Genomic DNA, 22358 nt, shown 5'->3' on the forward strand with positions numbered 1-22358 from the left:
GGATACTGCTTTAGGAAATGGAAATTAAAATATCTCCTCACCCGGAGAACTTCTAATGATGTCACAGAATATATTAATTTTAGGACCCTTCAGATTTGTGGTTTATCAGCCGGAGTTACTTTCCTTGAACATCGGCGCTTCTCAACGTCGACGACTTGAAGAGAGGTGGATTTTAAGGCAGGACTACAACTCACAGTCGCCTGGTGATTGGCCCAAAATTACAGAGCCTAATTTCAGGATTGAGGTGGAGCTAGAACTCACTGCCTCCTGGTGATTGGCCGAACGTCACTGTGCTGGCTTTCATATGTAAGATGGAACTAGAACTCACAGTCACCTAGTGATTGGCCCAAAGTCACCCAGCTGACTTTCATGCCTTAAGCAGGACCAGAACTCCAGCCTGCGTTCATACCTAAGAATGAACTAGAACTCACAGTCTCCTAGTGATATGGCCCAAAGTCACTCAGCTAGCTTTCATACCTAAGAATGAACTAGAAATCACAGTCTCCTAGTGATTGGTCCAAAGTTACCCAGCTGATTTTCATGCCTTAAGCAGGACCACAACTCCAGCCTGCATTCATACCTAAGAATGAACTAGAACTCACAGTCTCCTAGTGATTGGTCCAAAGTCACTCAGCCAGCTTTAATGCTTCAGAATGAGCTAGAACTCACAGTCACCTAGTGATTGGCCCAAAGTCACCCAGCTGACTTTCATGGCTTAAGCAGGACCAGAACTCCAGCCTGCGTTCATACCTAAGAATGAACTAGAACTCACAGTCTCCTAGTGATTGGTCCAAAGTCACTCAGCCAGCTTTCATGCTTAAGAATGAGCTAGAACTCACAGTCTCCTAGTGATTGGCCCAAAATCACTCAGCTGGCTTTCATACCTAAGAATGAACTAGAAATCCACAGTCTCCTAGTGATTGGTCCAAAGTCACCCAGCTGGCTTTCATGCTTAAGAATGAGCTAGAACTCACAGTCTCCTAGTGATTGGTCCAAAGTCACCCAGCTGGCTTTCATGCTTAAGAATGAGCTAGAAATCAGTCTCCTAGTGATTGGTCCAAAGTCACCCAGTCAGCTGTCATACCTAAGAATGAGCTAGAACTCACAGTCTCCTAGTGATTGGCTCAAAATCACTCAGCTAGCTTTCATACCTAAGAATGAACTACAACTCACCGTCTCCTAGTGATTGCCCCCAAAGTCACCCAGCTGGCTTTCATACATAAGATGGAACTAGAACTCACCGTCTCCTAGTGATCGACTGAAAGTCACCGTGCCGGCTTTCATGCTTAGGACAGGTCTTGAACTTCCCAACTCCCCATGATTGGCCTAAAGGTCACCTGATCGGCTTTCATACCTAAGGTGGAACTAGAACTCCCCATCTCCCGGTTTCTAATCCACCACTTGAACGACAAGGCCAAACCGGCTCTCAATTTGCTGGAGAAATCCCGTCGACTGGCATGGTTTAACATCCACCGTGTTGTCCCTGTTTCATTGGGAATCCCTGCCCCCCCCCTGCCCCGCCCGGACTGAAGTGACACCCCCCAGTTCAGCAGAAGCAAAAGTGGGGACTCACTTCATACAGGTGGAGTGCTGGTGGCACCTGGCCACAGGGGCCCGCACAACGCAGGGCGGGAAGGCCAGGAGCAGCGATCCCGTAGCCTTGTCCAGCTCCATGCTCAGCAGCTTCCGTTCCCCGGTTGCGTCCTTCCCACACCTGGGAAAAGAGAAAGAGGAGGATGGGATGGCAGGTCGCAGAATCAACTGGATATTTTAGTTTGGATTCGGCATGTATATCCACCCTTCCATCGAGTCCGTCCCAAGGATCCAGGGGATTGTTGTTGTTGTTGTTGTTGTTATTTATTCAATGTATATGCCATCCAATGGCTAACAACTCGGGGAGGGGAGGATGGAGCAGTGGCGGTAAGTTTACAAATAAAAATGTGAAAAACAACAGGAAGGAAAAAGACAGAGAAACATGAAAAATGACTTTGGGAGGCTCCCCGAGTGGTGTTTTAAGCTGCAGGGCTCTACAGATCAAAATGAATAAGAAAAATGAAATAAAATGAAATAATAAAATATAAAACAAAACAAAATAATTCCGAGAATTCCCCAGCCATGATAGGTGGACTTCAACTCCCAGAATTCCCCAGCCATGATAGTGGACTTCAACTCCCAGAATCCCCCAGCCATGATAGGTGGACTTCAACTCCCAGAATTCCCCAGCCATGATAGGTGGACTTCAACTCCCAGAATTCCCCAGCCATGATAGGTGGACTTCAACTCCCAGATTTCCCCAGCCATGATAGGTGGACTTCACCTCCCAGAATTCCCCAGCCATGATAGGTGGACTTCAACTCCCAGAATTCCCCAGCCATGATAGGTGGACTTCAACTCCCAGAATTCCCCAGCTGTGAGGAAGCCTCCTTGCTTCCATCATCACAAACTCTGAATAACAAAGGGGTGCGTGTGTGTCTCTGTGGTTTCTTTGCACAAGTGTGTTTGTCGGTGTTGACTCACTTGTCACTGGGGTAGGTCTCAAATTCCTCCAGCAGCAAGCTGTGGCTGCTGGCTCGGGCAGGAGACGAGCTGGCGCTAAGGTTGGCGCGGATGAGGAATTTCAGGACAGTTCCCGAATCGGAGCCCAGAAAGACGACGGTGTAATTCCGTCCCGGTCCGGCTGCGTTGTCCACCACAATCTTCTGGAGTTGGTACCTTTTCCAGGAAAGGATGGAGGGTTAATCAATATTCTAACCGAAGTTTACCGAGAGCAGGAAGCAAACTCTGGGTCCCGACAAAACCCCCTTTTATTAACTGACTGTGGATTCTGCTCATTCACATCCAGCCAAGTCTTTTGAGGGAGGATTTACGGTCACAGACCTTATCTGGCTTGGAGAGCTGACAGGCCGAGATCTGCAGAACTTGGCAAGGAGCCTCGGAGAGTCAGGAAACCAATTAAGGGAACTGATTGTCTCCTGCAAATTCCATTCCCCTGTCGCTCCTCTTTTATCTCCTCTGGGAGGGGCCATTCACCGGCCACCTGTGGCCTTCCTCCCAAGTCGACCACTGTTCTTTACCTGCTCCCTTTGTCTGGCAACTCTGCGCATGCGCACACTGGGAACAGGCTCCAGCTGTTCTTCTGCCTCACTGATGCCTGACTCCGAAGGCAGCTGATAACTGGCATACGGCCCTGGCCCCCTCTCTGCCTCCGACACAGAGCCCTCCTCAGAGCCTTCCCCAGACTCCAGGACTGGCCCATCTTCTTCCCCAACCTCCTCACTCTCCAACTCTGCTGCCAGCTCTGCTTGACCAGACACAGAATTGACACACTGGGCCAGGTTATTGTGTCATCTTCTTTAGTATTTGACAGCATATGTCTAGGGTCCTCCTGCTTGGGTGGGGGGTTGGACTAGATGACCCGCAAGGTCCCTTCCATCTCTGTTAATCTGTTAATTTAAAAACATTTTTGATCCCGCCTTAAAATACAGGTAGTCCTTGACTTTCAACCATTTATTTAGCGACCAAAGTCACCACGGCATGAAAAAAGGGACGTAGGACTGTTTTCCACATTTACGATCGCGGCCGCATCGTAACATTTACGACGGTGTCCCGGGAGGTCATGCGACCCCCTTTTTGCGACCTTCTGACAAGCAAAGTCAATGGGGAAAACCCGATTCGTTTAATGACTGTCGAGAACTAACTGTATACAGCTGCAAAACGGAGGGTTTTTTTATGTGTGCAAAGGCCACAGGTTGTGTTACGCGGAACAACACACACAAATTGTCCTAAGGGCCGTTGTAAAACAGCCAACCCATGTGCGTGGAACAACTCAACCCCCCCCGTTTCCCCCCCCCCCCCCAGCCGTGCCATCTCCTGGTGTGCAATTTTTTGCAAGACGACAGAAATAATGCTTGATTAATTTCACATAAAACAGCAATTAAGACAGATTTAATTAGATCCAGACGGTCTTGGCTGAGACGGATAGGAAATTAACGGAAGCGAACACTTCCACCTGCCTGGGAAGAAAAGAAAAAGCAAGGAAAATTGTGCCAAGATCGACTTACTACCGTCCGTTTAGCGACGGACGGAACTGAAAAAAAAAGGGGCTAAAAAGGCCTGTGTTTCACGCTTAACGACCGCCGCAGCATTCCCTTAAGGGTCACCCGATCAAAAATCCAGAGGCTTGGCAATTGGTTCGTATTTATGACGGTTTTTGAAACTGATTCATGTTTACGGCAGTCGTAAAAGGGGGCGACGCCATCCCCTTTCGCGACCTTCTGACGAGCCAAGTCGAAGGGAAAAATCCGATTTGCTTAACAACCGTGTTCCTAACTGAAAGATGGCGGTGGATTCGGTTAGCAACTGTGGCGAGGGACGGGGGGTGAATCCGGCGAGAAACGGGGCAAAATTCTCTTTGACACTGTCTCGCTTAGCGATGGAAACTTGGGGCTCTGTCGCGGTCGTAGGTTGAGGATGACGCGAGGCCTTGCTGAGGAGACGGCCTCTGGATTTTCAAGTGTTTTGCGGCCTGCACTAGCAAAAGGAGCCAGAGGCTTTCCTTGCCCGCGTGAAACGAAGTCATTGTGATAAGCCGAGATTCAACCTGGTTAATCGGGAATGCTGATTTTGGAAGAGGCCTTTCTGTCTCTGTGGAAACCCTAATCCTGCTTTAAACCTCCGGGTCTCCCTCGCTTGCAAATCGGAGCAGACGCCATGGCTTAATTGGCTGAAACTGACACCGCCAAGCCCCCCGAAGGGAGAGAGAGCTCAGCTCGCGCCCAGGAAAAGCAGGAGAGGGGGGAGGTTATTCATTCACGCTTCGTGGTTTATTTACAGGGAGTCCTTACGACCATCATTTTTCCTTCCTTCCTTTTCCTTCCTTCCTCGCTCCCTCCTTCTTTACTTTCCTTCCTTTCTTCCTCCCTCCCTCCTTCCCTTCTTTCCTTCCTCCTTTCCATCTTTCCTTCCTTTTGTCCACCCTCCCTCCCTCCTCCCTTCATTTCTTCCTCCCTTTCTCCCTCCCACCCTTCGTCCCCTGTCCCATCTCTTTCTCCTTCCCTTCCTTCTTTCCTACCTTTTCTTTCTTTCCTTCCTTCCTTTCTCCCTCCCTCCCACTCCTGTCCCATCTTTTTCCTCCCTCCCTCCCTCCCCTGTCCCATCTCTTTCTTTCTACTTCGTTCCTTCTTTCCTCCCTCCCTCCCTCCTCACTTCATTTCTTCCTTCCTTCCTTTCTCCCTCCCTCCCTCCCTCCCGTCCCATTGCTTTCTTTTCCTCCCTTCCTCCCTCCCTCCCTTCATTTCTTCCTTCCTTTCTCCCTCCCTCCCCTGTCCCATCGGTTTCTTTCTCCTTCCTTCCTTCTTTCCTCCCTCCCGCAGAAGATAAACAAGAAAAGAAGAAGAAAGAAGAAGTGAGGAGGAGGAGGAGGAGGAGGAGGAGGAGGAAGAAGAAGAAGAAGAAGAGAGGAGGAGGAAGAAGAAGAAGAAGAGAGAAGGAGGAGGAAAAAGAAGAAGAAGAAAAAGAAGAAGAAGAGAGGAGGAGGAGGAAGAAGAAGAAGAGAGAAGGAGGAGGAAAAAGAAGAAGAAGAAGAAAAAGAAGAGAGGAGGAGGAAAAGAAGAAGAATAGGAGAGGTAGAAGAGAAAAAATGAGAAGAAGTAAGAGAAGGTGAAGGGGAAGCAGAAGATAAACAAGAAAAGAAGAAGAAGAAAAAGAAAGAAGAAGGGAGGAGGAGGAGGAAGAAGAAGAAGGAGAAGAGAGGAGGATGAAGAAAAAGAAGAGAGGAGGAGGAAGAAAAGAAGTAGAAGAAGAAAAAGAAGAAGAGAGGAGGAGGAGGAAAAGAAGAAGAATAGGAGAGGAAGAAGAGAAAAAAATGAGAAGACGTAAGAGAAGATGAAGGGGAAGCAGAAGATAAACAAGAAAAGAAGAAGAAGAAAGAAGAAAGAGGAAGGGAGGAGGAGGAGGAAGAAGAAGGAGAAGGAGAAGGAGAAGAAGAAGAAGAAGGAGAAGGAGAAGAGAGGAGGAGGAGGAAGAAAAAGAAGAAGAGAGGAGGAGGAAGAAAAGAAGAAGTAGAAGAAGAAAAAGAAGAAGAGAGGAGGAGGAGGAAAAGAAGAAGAATAGGAGAGGAAGAAGAGAAAAAATGAGAAGACGTAAGAGAAGGGGAAGGGGAAGCAGAAGATAAACAAGAAAAGAAGAAGAAGAAAGAAGAAAGAGGAAGGAAGGAAGGAAGGAAGGAAGGAAGGAAGGAAGGAAGGAAGGAAGGAAGGGATTATTCCTCATTTCTCACCGAGCCACACTCCGGATGATCCAAGGGGCATTGCCCAATGATGGGACGGACTCGTCCATCAGCGGATGCGTCTTGACAAAGTTCAGGATCTCGTCGGGAAAAAGACTGGAGGAATTGTGCTGCATTCCAGGCGCTGCACAACAACCTGGTCTGGGGAACAAAAGAGGAGACCGTGAATTGAACTGAAGACAGATGGCATTTCAGGAGATCCTTGGCCGGACCCTTTTCTTCCCTCTTGTTCTGACCGAGGCTTCCCGAGAGCATGAAGCAGACTCCTGGCCCCGAGAAAACCCCCTTTTATTTATTTCATGTGAATTCTGCTCCTTCACATCCAGCCAAGTCTTTCAAGGGAGGATTTACGGTCACAGACCTTATCTGGCTTATCAGACCTTTTCCGGGAAAGGATGGAGGGTTAATCAATATTCTAAACTAAATTTTCCGAGAGCAGGAAGCAAACTCCTTGTCCCGACAAAAAAAACCCTTTATTAACTGACTGTGGATTCTGCTCCTTCACATCCAGCAAAGTCTTTCAAGGGAGGATTTATGGTCACAGACCTTATCCGGCTTGGAGAGCTGCCAGGCTGAGATCTGCAGAACTTGGCAAGGAGTCTCAGAGGGTCAGGAACCAATAAAGTGAACTAATGGTCTCCTGCAAAGTCCACTCCCCTTTCGCTCCTCTTTTATTTCTTCTGGGAGGGGCCATTCACCATTCAGCTGTGGCCTTACTCTCAAGTCGACCCCTGTTCTTTAGCTCTTCCCTTCGCCTGGCAACTCTGCGCATGCGCACACTGGGAACAGGCTCCAGCTGTTCTTCTGCCCCATTGATGTCTGACTCCAAAGGCGGCTGATAACTGTCAGACGGCCCTGGCCCCCTCTCTGCCTCCGACACAGAGCCCTCCTCAGAGCCTTCCCCAGACTCCAGGACTGGCCCATCTTCCTCCCCAACCTCCTCACTGTCTGAATCTGCAGCCAGCTCTGTTGGCCACTGGAGGGCCACAACCCCCCTGTCGTCACCCATCCCTACAGCCTCCTTAACCGCTTGTCCATCTCTGTACAGGTAGTCCTCAACTTACAACTGTCCCTTTGCTGACCGTTCAACGTTACAACAGCATTGTGACTTAGGATTGTTTTCCACACTTACGGCCGTTCGAATCCGGCACGTATTTGTGACCGTTGCGGGTATCCTGGGATCACCTGATTCCCTTTGGCGACCTTCCGACAAGCAAAGTCAATGGTGGAAGCCAGAAGGTCGCCAGAGGGGAAAATCACGTGATCTTGGGATGTGGCAACCGTCGTAAGTACGAGTCCGTTGCCAAGCGTCTGAATTTTGATCACGTGACCGTGGGGATGCCAAAATGGTCGTAAGTGTGAAAAATGATCACAAGTCACGTTTTCCCCCAGGGGCATTGTAACTTAATGGTCACTAAATCAATCAGAATAGAGCTGGAAGGAAGGGACCTTGGAGGTCTTCTAGTCCAGCCCCCTGCTCAAAGAAGAGACCCTGAGCAATTGGAGATAAGTGGCTGCCCAGTCTCTTCTTCTTCAAAACCTCCAGGGATGGAAGCACCCACAACTTCTGGTGGCAGCCAGTTCCACTGGCGAATTGTCCTCCCTGTTAGGAGAGTTTCTCCTTAATCCCAGGTTGATTCTCTCCTTGATGAGTTTCCATCCGTTGCTTCAGGGGTGGGTTTCAAAAAAATTTGGAACCTACTCTGTGGGTGTGGCCTCCTTTGTGGGAGTGGCTTTCCGGCCATGTGACCTGGTGGGAGTGGCTTGCCAGCCATGTAATTTCTTCCTCCCTCTCTCTCTCTGTCTCTCTCTGTCTTTCCTTCCTTTTGTCTCTCTGTCCCTTTTTTCTTTTTTTCTTTCATCTCTCTCTCACTCTTTTTCTTTCTTTTTTCTTTCCTTTCTTTCTTTCTTTCTTTCTTTCTTTCTTTCTTTCTTTCTTTCTTTCTTTCAATTATTTATTTATTTATTTATTATTTTTTATTTATTTATTTATTTATTCCTCTCTCTCTCTCTCTCTCTCTCTCTCTCTCTCTCTCTCTCTCTCTCTCTCTCTCTCTGTCAGTCTGTATCTCTCTCTCTTTGTGTGTGTGTGTGTGTGTGTGTGTGTGTGTGTGTGTGAGTGGTGGGTTTCAAAAAATTTTGGAACCTCTTCTGTAGGTGTGGCCTGCTTTCCAGGTCCACTGGTGGAACCTCTTCTAACCGGTTTGGTAGATTTGACGAACCGGTTCTACCGAATAGGTGCGAACTGGTAGGAACCCACCTCTGCGTTGCTTCTTGTCTTCAGGTGATTTAGACAATCAGTTAACCCCCCCCCTTCTTTGGGGCAGCCCCTCAAATACTGGAAGACTGCTCTCATGCCCCCCCCCCCCCCTTAGTCCTCCTTTTCTCCGGACTGGCCCAACCCAAATCCTGTAGCCGTTCTTGGTATGTTTTAGTCTCCAGGCCTTTTCTCTGCACTTTTCCCACAAAGTCTCAATGAATGTACGGTTGTAAACTGAGGACAATTCTGTACGACTCAAACCAGGTAGGGAATCACAGAGAAATTGGCCCTGGACTCATGGAAACCAGAGGAGGATTGCTTGAGAGAGTGGGGGCCATCAGGAGGGGTTCCTTGAGGACTAGAAACGTTTCCATAGTGGCTTTTGTCTAGCATAGGTGGTGTCTAGTCTGCCTGCGGTTTATTCTCTTACCGTGGTTTGGGAACGAGCTCTTCTGGCACCGGGGTCCAAATGGATTCGGGAGATTTTTGTTCCCGGAAGCGACCTTCGAAAACAGATGCAATTTGGCCCATGTCGTATGCGCAGACGGCCGAGCCGGGAATGCTGCAAAGACACACACACACACACACACACAAGCACAAAAATGTGTTGGGAAGGTAACCTGTGTAGCTCCAGATCACTACATTCCAGTTGCGTTTTGGAGTTTTCTAAGCGACTGTACTTAAGATTGAACCCAAGGTAGAACATACAATTAGAATATTAGGGTTGGAAGGGACCTTGGAGGTCTTCTAGTCCAACCCCATGCTTGAACAGGAAACCCTATACAATTTAAAACATTCTATTCTATTCCACTCCACTCCACTCTATTCTGTAATTCTATTCTATTCTATTCTTATTCCTGTCCTGTCCTATCCTACCCTACCCAATCCTAATCTATTCCTATTCTATTCCTATTCCTATTTCTGTTCCTATTCTATGCCATTCTATTCTGTAATTCTATTCTATTCAATTCCATTCCACTCCACTCTATTCTGTAATTCTATTCTATTCTATTCTTATTCCTGTCCTGTCCTATCCTACCTTATCCTATCCTAATCTATTCCTATTTTATTCCTATTTCTGTTCCTATTCTATTCCATTCTATTTCACTTCATTCCATTCTATTCTGTAATTCTATTCTATTCTATTCCACTCCACTTCACTCCACTCTATTCTGTAATTCTATTCTATTCTTATTCTTAATCTTGTCCTGTTCTATCCTACACTATCCTATCCTAATCTATTCCTACTCTATTCCTATTCCATTCTATTCCTATTCCTATTTTTGTTCCTATTTTATTCCATTCTATTCCACTCCACTCCATTGTATTCTGTAATTCTATTCTATTCTTATTCCTATTCCTTTCCTATCCCATCCCATCCCACCCCAATCTAATCTGTTCCTACTCCTATTCCTATTCTATTCTACTTCTATTCCTATTCCTATTCCTATTCTATTCTACTTCTATTCCTATTCCTATTCTATTCTATTCTACTTCTATTCCTATTCCTATTCTATTCTACTTCTATTCCTATTCCTATTCTATTCTACTTCTATTCCTATTCCTATTCCTATTCTATTCTACTTCTATTCCTATTCCTATTCTATTCTATTCTACTTCTATTCCTATTCCTATTCCTATTCTATTCTACTTCTATTCCTATTACTATTCTATTCTACTTCTATTCCTATTCCTATTCTATTCTACTTCTATTCCTATTCCTATTCTATTCTACTTCTATTCCTATTCCTATTCTATTCTATTCTACTTCTATTCCTATTCCTATTCCTATTCCTATTCTATTCTACTTCTATTCCTATTCTATTCTATTCTACTTCTATTCCTATTCCTATTCTATTCTACTTCTATTCCTATTCCTATTTTATTCTATTCTACTTCTATTCCTATTCCTATTCCTATTCCTATTCTATTCTACTTCTATTCCTATTCTATTCTACTTCTATTCCTATTCCTATTCTATTCTACTTCTATTCCTATTCCTATTCTATTCTACTTCTATTCCTATTCTATTCTATTCTACTTCTATTCCTATTCCTATTCTATTCTACTTCTATTCCTATTCCTATTCTATTCTATTCTACTTCTATTCCTATTCCTATTCTATTCTACTTCTATTCCTATTCCTATTCCTATTCCTATTCTATTCTACTTCTATTCCTATTCCTATTCCTATTCTATTCTACTTCTATTCCTATTCCTATTCTATTCTACTTCTATTCCTATTCCTATTCTATTCTATTCTACTTCTATTCCTATTCCTATTCTATTCTACTTCTATTCCTATTCCTATTCTATTCTACTTCTATTCCTATTCCTATTCCTATTCTATTCTACTTCTATTCCTATTCTATTCTACTTCTATTCCTATTCCTATTCCTATTCTATTCTATTCTACTTCTATTCCTATTCCTATTCCTATTCTATTCTACTTCTATTCCTATTCTATTCTATTCTACTTCTATTCCTATTCCTATTCCTATTCTATTCTACTTCTATTCCTATTCCTATTCTATTCTACTTCTATTCCTATTCCTATTCTATTCTATTCTACTTCTATTCCTATTCCTATTCTATTCTACTTCTATTCCTATTCCTATTCTATTCTATTCTACTTCTATTCCTATTCCTATTCTATTCTACTTCTATTCCTATTCCTATTCTATTCTACTTCTATTCCTATTCCTATTCTATTCTACTTCTATTCCTATTCCTATTCTATTCTACTTCTATTCCTATTCCTATTCCTATTCTATTCTATTCTACTTCTATTCCTATTCCTATTCCTATTCCTATTCTATTCTACTTCTATTCCTATTCCTATTCCTATTCCTATTCTATTCTACTTCTATTCCTATTCTATTCTATTCTACTTCTATTCCTATTCCTATTCCTATTCTATTCTACTTCTATTCCTATTCTATTCTATTCTACTTCTATTCCTATTCCTATTCTATTCTACTTCTATTCCTATTCCTATTCTATTCTATTCTACTTCTATTCCTATTCCTATTCTATTCTACTTCTATTCCTATTCTATTCTATTCTACTTCTATTCCTATTCCTATTCCTATTCCTATTCCTATTCTATTCTATTCTACTTCTATTCCTATTCCTATTCCTATTCTATTCTACTTCTATTCCTATTCCTATTCTATTCTATTCTACTTCTATTCCTATTCCTATTCTATTCTACTTCTATTCCTATTCCTATTCCTATTCTATTCTACTTCTATTCCTATTCCTATTCCTATTCTATTCTACTTCTATTCCTATTCCTATTCCTATTCTATTCTACTTCTATTCCTATTCCTATTCTATTCTATTCTACTTCTATTCCTATTCCTATTCTATTCTACTTCTATTCCTATTCCTATTCTATTCTACTTCTATTCCTATTCCTATTCCTATTCTATTCTACTTCTATTCCTATTCCTATTCCTATTCTATTCTACTTCTATTCCTATTCTATTCTATTCTACTTCTATTCCTATTCCTATTCCTATTCTATTCTACTTCTATTCCTATTCTATTCTATTCTACTTCTATTCCTATTCCTATTCCTATTCTATTCTACTTCTATTCCTATTCCTATTCTATTCTACTTCTATTCCTATTCCTATTCTATTCTATTCTACTTCTATTCCTATTCCTATTCTATTCTACTTCTATTCCTATTCCTATTCTATTCTATTCTACTTCTATTCCTATTCCTATTCCTATTCTATTCTACTTCTATTCCTATTCCTATTCTATTCTATTCTACTTCTATTCCTATTCCTATTCCTATTCTATTCTACTTCTATTCCTATTCCTATTCCTATTCTATTCTATTCTACTTCTATTCCTATTCCTATTCTATTCTACTTCTATTCCTATTCTATTCTATTCTACTTCTATTCCTATTCCTATTCTATTCTACTTCTATTCCTATTCTATTCTATTCTACTTCTATTCCTATTCCTATTCCTATTCTATTCTACTTCTATTCCTATTCTATTCTATTCTACTTCTATTCCTATTCCTATTCCTATTCTATTCTACTTCTATTCCTATTCCTATTCTATTCTACTTCTATTCCTATTCCTATTCTATTCTATTCTACTTCTATTCCTATTCCTATTCTATTCTACTTCTATTCCTATTCCTATTCTATTCTATTCTACTTCTATTCCTATTCCTATTCCTATTCTATTCTACTTCTATTCCTATTCCTATTCTATTCTATTCTACTTCTATTCCTATTCCTATTCCTATTCTATTCTACTTCTATTCCTATTCCTATTCCTATTCTATTCTATTCTACTTCTATTCCTATTCCTATTCTATTCTACTTCTATTCCTATTCCTATTCTATTCTACTTCTATTCCTATTCCTATTCTATTCTATTCTACTTCTATTCCTATTCCTATTCCTATTCTATTCTACTTCTATTCCTATTCTATTCTATTCTACTTCTATTCCTATTCCTATTCTATTCTACTTCTATTCCTATTCCTATTCTATTCTATTCTACTTCTATTCCTATTCCTATTCTATTCTACTTCTATTCCTATTCTATTCTATTCTACTTCTATTCCTATTCCTATTCCTATTCCTATTCTATTCTATTCTACTTCTATTCCTATTCCTATTCTATTCTACTTCTATTCCTATTCCTATTCTATTCTATTCTACTTCTATTCCTATTCCTATTCTATTCTACTTCTATTCCTATTCCTATTCCTATTCTATTCTACTTCTATTCCTATTCCTATTCCTATTCTATTCTACTTCTATTCCTATTCCTATTCCTATTCCTATTCTATTCTACTTCTATTCCTATTCCTATTCTATTCTATTCTACTTCTATTCCTATTCCTATTCTATTCTACTTCTATTCCTATTCCTATTCTATTCTACTTCTATTCCTATTCCTATTCTATTCTACTTCTATTCCTATTCCTATTCTATTCTACTTCTATTCCTATTCTATTCTATTCTACTTCTATTCCTATTCCTATTCCTATTCTATTCTACTTCTATTCCTATTCTATTCTATTCTACTTCTATTCCTATTCCTATTCCTATTCTATTCTACTTCTATTCCTATTCTATTCTACTTCTATTCCTATTCCTATTCTATTCTATTCTACTTCTATTCCTATTCCTATTCTATTCTACTTCTATTCCTATTCCTATTCTATTCTATTCTACTTCTATTCCTATTCCTATTCCTATTCTATTCTACTTCTATTCCTATTCCTATTCCTATTCTATTCTATTCTACTTCTATTCCTATTCCTATTCCTATTCTATTCTACTTCTATTCCTATTCCTATTCTATTCTACTTCTATTCCTATTCCTATTCTATTCTATTCTATTCTATTCTATTCTATTCTATTCTACTTCTATTCCTATTCCTATTCCTATTCCTATTCTATTCTACTTCTATTCCTATTCTATTCTATTCTACTTCTATTCCTATTCCTATTCTATTCTACTTCTATTCCTATTCCTATTCTATTCTACTTCTATTCCTATTCCTATTCTATTCTACTTCTATTCCTATTCTATTCTATTCTACTTCTATTCCTATTCCTATTCCTATTCCTATTCTATTCTATTCTACTTCTATTCCTATTCCTATTCTATTCTACTTCTATTCCTATTCCTATTCCTATTCTATTCTACTTCTATTCCTATTCTATTCTAAAAAAATCTTCAGTGTTGGAGCATTCACAATTTCTGGAGGCAAGCTGTTCCACTGATTAATTGTCCCCACTGTTAGGAAGTTTTTCCTTAATTCCAGGTTGCTTCTGTCTCTTTGATTAGTTTCCATCCATTGTTTCTTGTCCTGCCTTCGGGTGCTTTGGAGAATAAATTGACCCCCTCTTCTTTGGGGCAGCCCCTCAAATATCAGAAGACTACTGTCATGTTACCCTTACTGCTCCTTTTCACTAGCCTAGACTAGATGTAAATAGCGGGGCTGTCGAGGGAATTCTGGGAGTTAAAGTCCACGAGTCTTAAAGTTGCCAATTTGGAGACCCCTGTTCTATGACGCCAACCTCAACCCCCCCCCCCGGCTCACCTGTTGGTGGGTGTGGAGAAGACGGCCATCACCATCGGCCTCCCCTCGATCTCCACAATGTCCGTGACCGACTGGATGACGTTGAAGTAGAAGTGAGAGTCTCCCGGGACGGAGCAATTCAGACGCGCTTTGAGGAAGGACGTCCACTGTTTCTCCAAGACCCTCTGGGACCCCCCCATGTCGTTCTTGCAAACTCGGGCCACCCTGGAAACCACCATCTACGTGGGGGGGGGAGAAGAGAGAGGGGAGGAGCTGAATTTCTCTGGGGATTCCGCTTTATTTGAGCAAACAACAGGAGGGACTAGCCTCTTCACATCTGCTCCGCGCTTTGCTTGGTCGGGAGGATGGATACGTAGAAAGAAAGGCAGAGGATAGAAAGATAGATAGGGGAAATAGATAGATAGACAGACGGACAGATGATGGATAGATAGACAGAAAGACAGATACAGATAGAAAGAAAGATGAGAAATAATGATGGATGGATAGATAGATAGATAGATAGATAAAGATAAATGATAGACAGACAGACAGACAGACAGACAGACAGACACAGACTATATATATATATAGTGTCACAACCCCTGGTAAGCCCCAATTATGGGAGGAAGCTAACTGCTTCCATCATCTGTCAATTGGCTCATCACAAGAGTCCATCACGACAGAAATCCAATATTTTTACTGTTGCCTTTGTTATATTTGTGTTATATTTATCAGCACAAATAAAACATATATATATATATATATATATATATATATAGATAGATAGATAGATAGATAGAGAGAGAGAGAGAGAGAGAGAGAGAGAGAGAGAGAGAGAGAGAGAGAGAGAGAGAGAGACAGAAATACATAGATAAATATAGACAGATGATAAATAAATGATGAATAGATATAGATAGATGATAGGAGATAGATAAATAGATAGATAGGCAGACAGACAGAAAGACATATCGATAGGCAGGTATATATATATGTGTGTGTGTGTGTGTGTGTGTGTGTGTGTGTGTGTGTCTATCTATCTATCTATCTAGGTAGGTAGGTAGGTAGGTAGGTAGGTAGGTAGGTAGGTAGGTAGGTAGGTAGATAAAATAGATAGATAGTGATAGAGATAGACAGATAGATGGATAGTTAGACAGAAAGACAAATACAGATAGAAAGAAAGATGAGAAATAGATGATGGATAGATATAAATGATAGATAGATAGATAGATAGATAGATAGATAGATAGATAGATAGATAGACAGACAGACAGACAGAGATAGATACTGATAAGCAGATTATAAACAGAGATGATGGATATAGATAGATGATATAGAGAAGAGATAGAGATAGAGAAGAGATAGAGAAGAGATAGAGATAGAGAAGAGATAGAGAAGAGATAGAGATAGAGAAGAGATAGAGAAGAGAGAGATAGAGAAGAGATAGAGAAGAGATAGAGATAGAGAAGAGATAGAGAAGAGATAGAGATAGAGATAGAGATAGAGATAGAGAAGAGATAGAGATAGGTAGGTAGGTAGGCAGGCAGGCAGGCAGGCAGGCAGGCGGCAGGCAGGTGATATAGAGAGACAAAAAGACAGATACAGATAGAAAGAAAGATGAGAAATAGATGATGGATAGAGATAGATAGATAGATAGATAGATAGATAGATAGATAGATAGATATTATAGATTGATAGACAGAAAGGCATAAATATAAACAGATGATAAATAGATGATGGTTAGATAGATGATAGATGACAGATATAGACAGAGACAGAAAGATATAAATACAGGTAGGCAGATTATAAACAGAGAGATGATGGATATATATGTATGTATGTATGTATGTATGTATGTATGTATGTATGTATGTATGTATGTATGTATGTAGATAGATAGATAGATAGATAGATAGATAGATAGAAGATAGATAGATAGATAGATAGATAGATAGATAGATAGATAGATAGATAGATAGACAGACAGACAGACAGACAGACAGACAGACACACACACACACACATAATCACCATTTGGGAACCTCCCAGCTAAGTCAAGGGGGAGGGGGAGGATAGCCAGATTCACTTAACAACTGCACAATTCACTTAACAACTGCAAGTTTCATTTAAGAACGGCAGAGATTAACAATGGCAGCGATTCACTTAGCAACCGTGACAAAAACATTTGTAAAACTGAGTGCGGCTTGTTTAACAATCATCCTGCTCGGCAACAGAAATTCTCGTCGTTGTGGATGTGCGGTCGTAACTCAAGGAACTACATGTAAAGAAGGGCTCGGGTTTTAGATACATGTAATATTTGTGTTAGATTCCCTGCTGATTTACAAGTTTGGGTAAGATTTGCTATGCATCAAACCAAACATTTCATTTTTTAGTTTCATTACCGCATTACTAGAATAGGAGGACGGAATATAAAACACGATGCAATGCAATGCTTGATACGACAGAATAACATCATGCATTTATATTGCAATATATTCCATTGCAATTTAAACTGAGGCCTCCCCAGCGCATAAGCTACCGCCTTCTGAAATGGCTTATTTATTAAAACGTTGGAAGAAACGGAATAAATACAGCTACAATAAAAAGACAAAGAGATACAGGCGACAAAGAATAAAAGATCGGTAAATAAAAGATTTGACAACGATTCGTAAAGATGGAAATTCAGAGAAAAGTCCTTTATACGCTGTGCTGAAATATTTTGAAATCTCTAAAAAATTGTAAACGTGGCATTACTATCACCTATTGCTCCTTTCTATGGTCTCACAAAGTTCACCACAGTAATCAATCAATCAAAATAGAGCTGGAAGGGACCTTGGAGGTCTTCTAGTCTAACCCCCTGTTCAGGTAGGGCGTCTGTGGTGGCCAAGTGCTAAGGCAGGACTTCCTTCGAATCCTCCCTCTCATTATCTCCTTCCTTCCTTTGTCCCTCCCTCCCTCCCTTCTTCCTTCACTATTTCCTTCCTTCCTTTTTTCCTTCTTTCCCTTTTCCTTCCTTCCTTCTTCCCTTCTCCTTCCTTCCTCCCTCCCTCCCTTCTTTTTTCTCCTTCCTTGCTTCCTCCCTCCATCTCCTCCCTCATTCGTTCATTCTCCTTCCTTCCATCCTGCCTCCCTCCCCTTCTTCCTTCCCCCTCCCATCACTTTCTTCCATTCTTCCTTCCTCCCCTTTTCCCCCCTCTCCTATTTCTTCCTTTCTCCTCCTTCCCTCCCTTCCTCATTCATTCTCCTTCCTTCCTTCCATCCTGCCTCCCTCCCCTTCTCCCTTCCTCCTTCCATCACTTTCTTCCATTCTTCATTCCTCCCCTTTTCCCCCTCTCCTTTTTCTTCCTTTCTCCTCCTTCCCTCCCTTCCTCATTCATTCATTCTCCTTCCTTCCTTCCATCCTGCCTCCCTCTCCTTCTTCCTTCCCCTTCCCGTCACTTTCTTCCATTCTTCCTTCCTCCCCTCCTTCCCCTTCTCATTTTTCTTCCTTTCTCCTCCCTCCCTCATTCACTCATTCTCCTTCCTTCCTTCCTTCCTTCCTTCCTTCCTTCCTTCCTCCCTCCCCTTCTTCCTTCCTCCTCCCGTCACTTTCTTCCATTGTTCCTTCCTCCCCTCCTTCCCCTTCTCCTTTTTCTTCCTTTCTCCTCCCTCCCTTCCTCATTCATTCATTCTCCTTCCTTCCTCCCTTCCTGCCTGCCCTCCCTCCTTCCTTCCCTTCTTTTTCCTTCTCTCTTCATTCTCCTTTTTTTTCCTTCCCCATTTTCCTTCTTTTTCCCTTGCTCGCTTCCCATCTTCCCTTCTTTTTCTTGGTCTTTCCTCTTTCCCTTTCTCTTTTCCTGTCCCTTCTTGTCTCCTCAAATGCAAAACGGGGAAACATTTCTCCTTTCCTTTTCTCTTTAGTTTGTTTTGCTAGCCCTCCGCCAGTGAAAACGGAGCCCGGGGTCCCGTTTTCAGCATTGATGGCCTCCTGCAGTCCCCTGCTCTGTTTTTGCTCGCAGAGGACTGCAGGATGCCGTCGCGGCAGAGAACGGGCCCTGGGGGCCTGTATGCAGCCCCCCCGCGTGCCGTTTCACTGGTCCTCTGCTGATCTAAGCACCCTGCAGGCTGGATGCGGCCTGGGGGCCTTGCGTTTGACACCCCTGTCCTATACCGCTTCAGTAGAACAGTAGAAGACCATCTATGACAGGGGTTTTCCCTACCTTGATCATTTTATGCCATGTGGACTTCAACTCCCAGAATTCCCCAGCCAGCCATGCTGGCTGGGGAATTCTGGGAATTGAAGTCCAGATGTCTTAAAGTTGTCAAGATGGGAAACTCTGGTCTGTGGTGATTCTGTTGTGGCGGAGCTGGCAGCAGATTCGGACAGTGAGGAGGTTGGGGAGGAACCTGGGCCAGTCCTGGAGTCTGGGGAAGGCTCGGATAAGGGCTCTGTGTCGGAGGCAGAGAGGGGGCCAGGGCCGTCCGACAATTATCAGCTGCCTTCAGAGTCAGATATCAGTGAGGCAGAAGAACAGCTGGAGCCTGTTCCCAGTGTGCGCATGCGCAGAGTTGTCAAACGAAGGGAAGAGCTAAAGAACAAGGGTCGACTTGGGAGTAAGGCCACAGGTGGACGGTGAATGGCCCCTCCCAGAGGAGATAAAAGAGGAGTGACAGGGGAGTGGAGTTTGCAGGAGACAATTAGTTCCCTTAATTGGTTCCTGACTCTCCGAGACTCCTTGCCAAGTTCTGCAGATCTCGGCCTGTCTGCTCTCCAAGCCAGATAAGGTCTCTGACTGTAAATCCTCCCTTGAAAGACTTGGCTGGATGTGAAGGAGCAGAATTCACAGTCAATTAATAAAAAGGTTTTTTTTTGTTGTGACCAGGAGTTTGCTTCAAGCCTCGGTTGAAAATTCTGGCTGGGGAATTCTGGGAATTGAAGTCCAGATGTCTTAAAGTTGTCGAGATGGGAAATCCTGGCCTTCAGAGGCTCAGAGATCCAGAGGCTCGGCCACCCAGTGGTTCTTGAGGAGAACACAAAGTTAGGTCTACCCCACAATCGTTGGTCTGATGGACCCTCTGCCGGCTGGACTCACCTTCTCCAAATAGTTGAATTCCATCGCGATCTCTCTGAAGAAGAAGTAGACGTGGTTCTTCCACTCCACCGCGTGGACAAAGTAGGGTTCTAGACAGGGTGAGGGAAGAAACAGAGAAGGCGTCAAGAAGAAGCAGGATCATCTTGAGAAGATCCTTCAGAAGCTCTGCCTTTTCAGTTGATTTCATGGCATGCTCCACCCAGCCACCATAGAAGAGCTGGACACCAATGAAACGAGGTGTTCCTTGCTCCCTGCTTCAGATGACATCTTAAGAATCCCACTCTTGGCTCAAGTCGCCTCACTGAAACTGGAATTTCTACAGCTTCCATACCAGAACTTCATTGCACCTAGTCCTTTTTTTTTAAATGAAGGACAGCCAACAAATTTTGTCTGTAGCTTTACTTAGGAATGCAAACATTTAATGAAAGAAAGGTTGCTGGAATTGGGTATGTCTAGTTTAATGAAAAGAAGGACTAGGGGAGACATGATAGCGGTCTTCCAATATCTCAGGGGTTGCCACAAAGAAGAGGGAGTCAAATTATTCTCCAAGGCACCTGAGGGCAGGACAAGAAGCAATGGGTGGAAACTAATGAAGGAGAGAAGCAACCTAGAACTGAGGAGGAATTTCCTGACAGTGAGAACAATGAATCAGTGGAACAGAAGTTGCCTCCAGAAGTTGTGAATGCCCCAACACTGGAAATCTTTAAGAAGATGTTGGATAGCCATTTGTCTGAAACGGTATAGGGTTTCCTGCCTAGGCAGGGGGTTGGACTAGGAGACCTCCAAGGTCCCTTCCCACTCTGCTATTCTGTTAGTCCACCACCCTACTCAAGCAGGAGACCCTATACCATTTCAGACAAGTGACTGTGCAGTCTCTTCTTAAAAACTTCCAATGATGATGTAAATTATGTAAAAAACATGTGGAGACTCTAGAAAGGGTGCAGAGAAGAGCAACAAAGAGGATTAGGGGACTGGAGGCTAAAACATATGAAGAACGGTTGCAGGAACTGGGTGTGTCTAGTTTAATGAAACGAAGGACTAGGGGAGACATGATAGCAGTGTTTTAATATCTCAGGGGTTGTCAAGCTATTCTCCAAATCACCTGAGGGCAGGACCAGAAGCAATGGGTGGAAACTCATCAAGGAGAGAAGCAACCTAAAGGAAAAATTTCCTGACAATAACAATTAACCAATGGAACAGCTTGCCACCAGAAATTTTGGGATGCTCCAGGACTCCATCTCATCTTTAAGAAGAGATTGGGCAATCCTTTGTCTGACATGCTGTTGGGATCCGCTGCTTGAGCAGGGGGTTGGACTAGAAGACCTCCAAGGTCCCTTCCAACTCTTATTATTCTTTGGGTCTGTTACTTTTCTTGCCATTGAACTGCATACAGGAAGTCCTCGGCTTACCACAGTTTACTTACTGACGGTTTGGAGTTACCACCGCACTGAAAAAAAGTGACTCATGACTATTTTTCACCCTTACGATGGTTGTGGCATCCCTGCGGTTACGTTAAATGGGGCAAAACTTAATGAACGAAATGTCTCACTCAGCAACATGACTTTTGGGTTCAGTTGTGGTCGTAAGTGGAGGATTACCTGTACTGATGGATAGGCCCTAGGGCTCAAGCCTGATCCCTCTGGATCTTGAGTCCATTTCCCCAAATCTGTTATTTCATATCCTACATTAGAATAGCTTTATTATGGACACTAATCGGCATACATTGAAATGCAATTTCATTGCCTGCAGCTCTCAAAGGGTTATTTTGGAATAACATTTTGGAATAACAGACTTGGGTATTTTTAAAAATAATTTTTATTTATTTATTTCCAAAACAAACATATGTTGTAAAAAGTATATCAGCTGGTTACAAAAAGCTTTTGTGCATCGCTTCCATCAAATATAATTCATATTAATTCAAATGTCTTAACTCAAATATTTACTATATTAACATCATCATACCTCCACTTTTATTTGACTACAGTTATTTAAACACCCTTCATCCTTAAATATACCAAGATTCAATCCATAACCACATGCTGGCATTTCATTTACTTATTTATAAAATCCTCCATTAACATTAAGTCCTCATATCCTGTTTTAGCTAAACATCCATAATATTTAATACCAAAGATTTCTAATCCTCCATGTATATAATTTATTATCATTATCCTTTCTTTATTTAATTATATCCTATATCATAGCATTTTCCCTCTATTAGTTAAAATTTAACTGTATATAGTTTTTTTATGATAATTATTATTGTTGTTATTAATAATCTTTATATATAGTCCAAAAATATTTCTAACCTTCCCTTCTCATATCCAATTATTACTTATCATATCAACTCAACATTGTATACATTACTATCATTATCAATTTTTATTTAACTATGCCTATTACCAGTGGTGGGTTTCAAAAAATTTTCGAACCTACTCTGTGGGTGTGGCCTCCTTTGTGGGAGTGGCTTGCCAGCCATGTGATCTAGTGGGAGTGGCTTGCCGGCCATATATTTTCTTTCTTTCTTTCTTTCTTTCTTTCTTTCTTTCTTTCTTTCTTTCTTTCTTTCTTTCTTTCTTTCTTTTTTATTTCTTCCTTTCTTTCTCTTTCTCTCTCTGTGTGAGTCTGTCTGTCTGTCTGTCTGTCTGTCTGTCTGTGTGTGTGTGTATCAGTG

General features: G+C 42.1%; 1 protein-coding gene across 1 annotated transcript in view; it reads right to left on the reverse strand.

Annotated features, from left to right (window-relative positions):
- Positions 1 to 1569: 1569 nt before the first annotated feature.
- Positions 1570 to 22358, reverse strand: part of SEMA6B (semaphorin 6B) — a 191634-nt gene continuing 170845 nt past the window's right edge. The window contains exons 9-14 of the mRNA XM_087703365.1: positions 19685 to 19773; positions 14637 to 14854; positions 8977 to 9108; positions 6278 to 6427; positions 2518 to 2712; positions 1570 to 1714 (exon numbers count right to left, since the gene is read on the reverse strand). Of these exons, the coding sequence (XP_087559491.1) occupies positions 1570 to 1714; positions 2518 to 2712; positions 6278 to 6427; positions 8977 to 9108; positions 14637 to 14854; positions 19685 to 19773 (929 nt within the window). The remainder of the gene's footprint in view (positions 1715 to 2517; positions 2713 to 6277; positions 6428 to 8976; positions 9109 to 14636; positions 14855 to 19684; positions 19774 to 22358) is intronic.

This window comes from Thamnophis sirtalis, unplaced genomic scaffold (assembly GCF_051295495.1).
Source record: "Thamnophis sirtalis isolate CommonGarterSnake01/CBP01778 unplaced genomic scaffold, rThaSir2_p1.2 scaffold_1, whole genome shotgun sequence".
NCBI lineage: Eukaryota > Metazoa > Chordata > Lepidosauria > Squamata > Natricidae > Thamnophis > Thamnophis sirtalis.